Source organism: Sceloporus undulatus, chromosome 5, assembly GCF_019175285.1.
Source record: "Sceloporus undulatus isolate JIND9_A2432 ecotype Alabama chromosome 5, SceUnd_v1.1, whole genome shotgun sequence".
Lineage (NCBI taxonomy): Eukaryota > Metazoa > Chordata > Lepidosauria > Squamata > Phrynosomatidae > Sceloporus > Sceloporus undulatus.
Window position 1 is genome coordinate 1,715,909 of NC_056526.1, and position 4,334 is coordinate 1,720,242.

Consider the following 4,334-nt stretch of genomic DNA (forward strand, 5'->3'; position numbering starts at 1 on the left):
CATCATCATCATCATCATCATCATCATCATCATCATCATCATCATCATCAGTGTTTTTATGTGTGGCTTGTCTTATGCCCCTAACTCCAGCTAATATGAACACATTACAGTCAGCCCTCTTTATCCACAGATTTTTTATCCACGGATTCAAACATCCACAGCCTGGAAATATTACAAAAAAGTATAAATTCCTAATAGCAAACCTTGATTTTCCATTTTCTCTAAGGGACAACATTTTGCTCTGCCATTATATTTAATGGGACTTGAGCATCCACAGATTTTGTTATCCATGGGGGATCTTGGAACCAAACCCCAGCAGATAACAAGGTCCCACTATTATTATTAATAATATTATTATTGATTATTGATTACTGACTGGTTGCCTTCTTGTCTTGCTGTTTCAGCTATCTACCCACCTACAAGTTGATCATTGGCGCCAATCGGCTGTCCAAGCTTGGTCCTGATGTTCAGGTTCGCCGCGTCAAAAGAGCGGTGATGCATGAAGGTTACGAGGATTTAATTCTGCGCAAGTGGGGAATCAGGAATGACATGGCCGTAGTCGAACTGGACGAGCCGGTCACCTGCACCGACTATGTCCAGCCCGCCTGTTTGCCAGACGAGACCGTGCCTGTCTGGGCGCTAGACCACTGCTATGTGAGCGGTTTTGGGACCACGCGCCACACATGTAAGAGAAAGAGGTGAAAAAGAAAGGTGAACAAGACAGACAACCCCCCCCCCTCTAATAACAACCTGTCTATTCCCAGTGAACACTAACATCCGAAAGCCACAATACGGGGATACCAGTACTGGGTCAACTAAAATGCACCAAATGCACCTTGCAAGCTTTTGAAGCTTCACTGGCTCTTTTGTCAGGCAAAGGCGTTTGGCTTGACTTGATGAAGAAGCTGGAGGAGGTCCGAAAGCTTGCAAGAGGCATTTGGTGCATTTTGGTTGCCCCAACCTTGGTATCCCCATATTTTGAATTTTGGAGGTTATTGTACTTTACGATATGGCCAACCCCTATGATGAAATGTACATTAATACCTCATACTTTTGGTGCCAGTCAGGTATTCCCAGAGTGACTTGGAAACGAAACTGCATAACTCTGGTGACATGACAAATACAAACTCCAGGGTTCCATAATATGGAGCCATGTCTGTTAAGGCAGTGTCAAACTGCATTATTTCTGCAGTGCAGATTAGACCTTAGATAAGCATACTTAACTTAGATGTTTCCAACAGATTTGGTAAGGCTGGGCCAGGAGAGGTTCCTTAGGTGTGTCCACATTGCTGAATTAAAGCAGTTTGATACCACTTTAACTGCCATGACTCTAGCCAACACAATCCTGGACTTTGTAGTTGGGTGAGATAGTCAGCCTGGTCTGTCACAGAGGATGGAGAGGACGCCACCCCCAACCCAGGCAGGCTCCTATGGCAACGTGTGTGTGTTTGCGTGGCCACACAGTCTTCCAGATAGCCTTTGTAGGTCTTTATAGGTCCTAACCAGCACCCCGACTTCTGCCCTGACTGGAAACAGAGCCAAACTTGCTCCTTGCTATCTCTTTGCAGCGACCGTCATGTCCGACGTCTTGCAGGAGGCAAAGGTTGATATCATTCCCAAAGAGGTCTGCGAAGGCGAAGGCTGGTGGTTCAGGAGTCTCCATCCAAACAACATATGTGCCGGAAAAGCTGAAGGAGGGGTTTCCCCTTGTACGGTAAGGAGACCAAGGTTAGGCCTAGGATGGCAGTAATGCCTAGTGGGTGCCCTCTCTGCTTCTGTCTGAGTTGGGACCTCCAGAGGCCATCTATCTTAGCTGCCACCACCCACTGATTTGACTGGAGAAGAGATGGTTAGGAGGTGATATGAGAGCCCTGTTTAAATATTTGAAGGGATGTCACATTGAGGATAGAGCAAGCTTGTTTTCTGCTGCTCCAGAGAACAGGACCTGGAACAATAGATGCAAGCTACCCCTGACCCTGGGTGGTTTTCATTTGGGTATGCTGGGTCTTGATTTTGGTGTATTTTAGGACTGGTAGCTAAACTTTGCTAACTTTCAGGGCCATTGAAATCCACAAGGACCTGGACAACTTCAACAGGAAAGAAGAAACTTAGAACTTAGCAAGGTTTGGCTCCCAGTCCTGGAAAACAGCAAAACCAGGACCCAGCAAATGCACATGAAAACCACCCAGGGTCAGGGGGGATCCCCAGCAAACAATGGATCTCTAATTCAACAGACACTAATCCTCCTTGCATTGTATCCTTGCCATTCAACAACAGAACAACACACAGATTAACATGGAAATCACTCCTCCCAACCCAGGGTCACACAGTGTGTGTGTGTGTGTGTGTGTGTGTGTGTGTGTGTGTGTATCCCACTCTCTTCCATGCCAGCATTCTCTGAAGATGCCAAAGCCACAGATGCTGGCAAAATGTCAGGAACAAACTCTTCTAGACCATGAAGAATACCGCACAGTGTTCTGAGAACGTTCTGAGAACCCGATGAGAACGGAACACATTTAAGGATACCACACGTATGTGTTCCCATAGGGTTCCCATCATGTTCCAAATGTGTTCCACATGTGTTCCAGGGAGGGGACAGATTAAATGTGTTCCCAGCGAGGTGTAATGTTCTGAGAACGTTCCAAAAGAGGTCTGTGCAGTATTCTTATCCGTTCTCAAATCCATTTTCTCATTCCTCCGTCTCCTGATTGGCTGAAAGAATGACAGGCAGGGAGGCAGGCAGGCGAGCGACTGCAGTGAGGGAAGGGTGTGTGTGTGTGTGTGTGTGTGTGTGTGTGTGAGGGGGGAAAGAAGGAGGGAGGGATGGAAGGAAAAAGGGAGGAAAGGTGGGACAAGGGAGAGAAGAGAGAATAAAAGCACAAAACGGAATGTGGCCCAGGTTTAAATGTCACACACAACTTTAAATGCTGCTCGGCTTTGAAAACTTTCTTTCTCCAAAAGATGGGTGAAAGGAGAGCAGAAAAGGGAATGGCGCGCCCTTCAAAGGCTGGATTGCTTTCTAAAAAGATGGCGAATAAAAGCACAAAATAGCATGGAATGATGCACAGTTTCACATGTTGCTCAGCTTTAAAATGAGAATGGAAACTATGAAAGTACAAGAAACATTACATTGAGAAACAGCACACATACAGAGACAACATTTGGATATATAGTCCTCTATTTATATAGGGTTTTCTATATTTTGTGCAGTTTTCCCACATGAAGAGACAGCGTGTGTGTGTGTGTGTGTGTGTGTGTGTAAGCTTTTTTTATTTTCTTGGAAAGCTGTGTGTGAACTGTGCACAAACCATCCTCTACCATCCCACTTTCTATCTGCTTTTAAATTGTCCTGGTTTCTCTCTCCTGCTCCCACTTTCCCCCCTTTATCCTTGGCTTGCTTCAGTTGCTGCAAACTGAGTTCAAAGTGGCAAAACGCTTACTCATGAGGAAGACCTGGCAAGCTAGGAGCGGTTGCTGCAGTCTGCTTTTGCAGGAGCCACCTGGGAAGGGTGCCCTCTTTTCTCCTCTCCTCCTTGAGAGTTAGTTGAATGAAAGCTACTTTTGCACTTAAATGGTGTTAGGATTTAATGACATAGCTGTGTTAGTCTGGAAAATCAGTAGGCAAAAGTGCTACAAGATCCCTTTGCATACTACTTTTGCATTTAGAACTCAGGTCTGCAGCAATAGGAAGGAAGGACAAAGTGGGGAATTGAGATGAGGAGGAGAGAGAAGCTGGGACATTTGGAAAGGAACTAGATAAGTGGGATGGCAGAGGATTCATTGCAACTGTTCCTGCCAAACTGGGACTGCTGCGTGGTACAGTCAACACACAACTCCACATGCATAGCACACCAACACATAACTACAGTCAACATGGGATTGCATATTACAATCAACATGTAACTCCATGTGCATAGTACTGTCAATACACAACTACATATCATAGTACAGTCAACACCGGATTGCATATTACAGCCAACACATGACTCCACATGCATAGTACAGGCAACACATAACTCCACATGCACACTACAGTCAACGTGGGGTTGCATACTACAATCAACACACAATTCCACGTGCATTACACAGTGAACACACAAGTTCACAAGCATAGTACAGTGAAAACAAAACACCATGTGCTTGGTACAGCCAACACACAACTCCACATGCATTCTACAGTCAATACTGGATTGCATACTAGACCAACACATAACTCCACATGCATAGTTCAGACAACACACAAACCTACATGCATAGCACAGTCAACATGGGATTGCATAGTACAATCAACACACAACTCCATATGCATAGTATAGTCAATACGGCATTGCATA

General features: G+C 45.3%; 1 protein-coding gene across 1 annotated transcript in view; it reads left to right on the plus strand.

Annotated features, from left to right (window-relative positions):
- The window catches only part of LOC121930812, a 28,069-nt gene that overhangs the window by 3,385 nt on the left and 20,350 nt on the right, over nt 1-4,334 (plus strand). The window contains exons 3-4 of the mRNA XM_042467702.1: nt 405-685; nt 1,569-1,714. Coding sequence (XP_042323636.1) covers nt 405-685; nt 1,569-1,714 — 427 coding nt within the window. The remainder of the gene's footprint in view (nt 1-404; nt 686-1,568; nt 1,715-4,334) is intronic.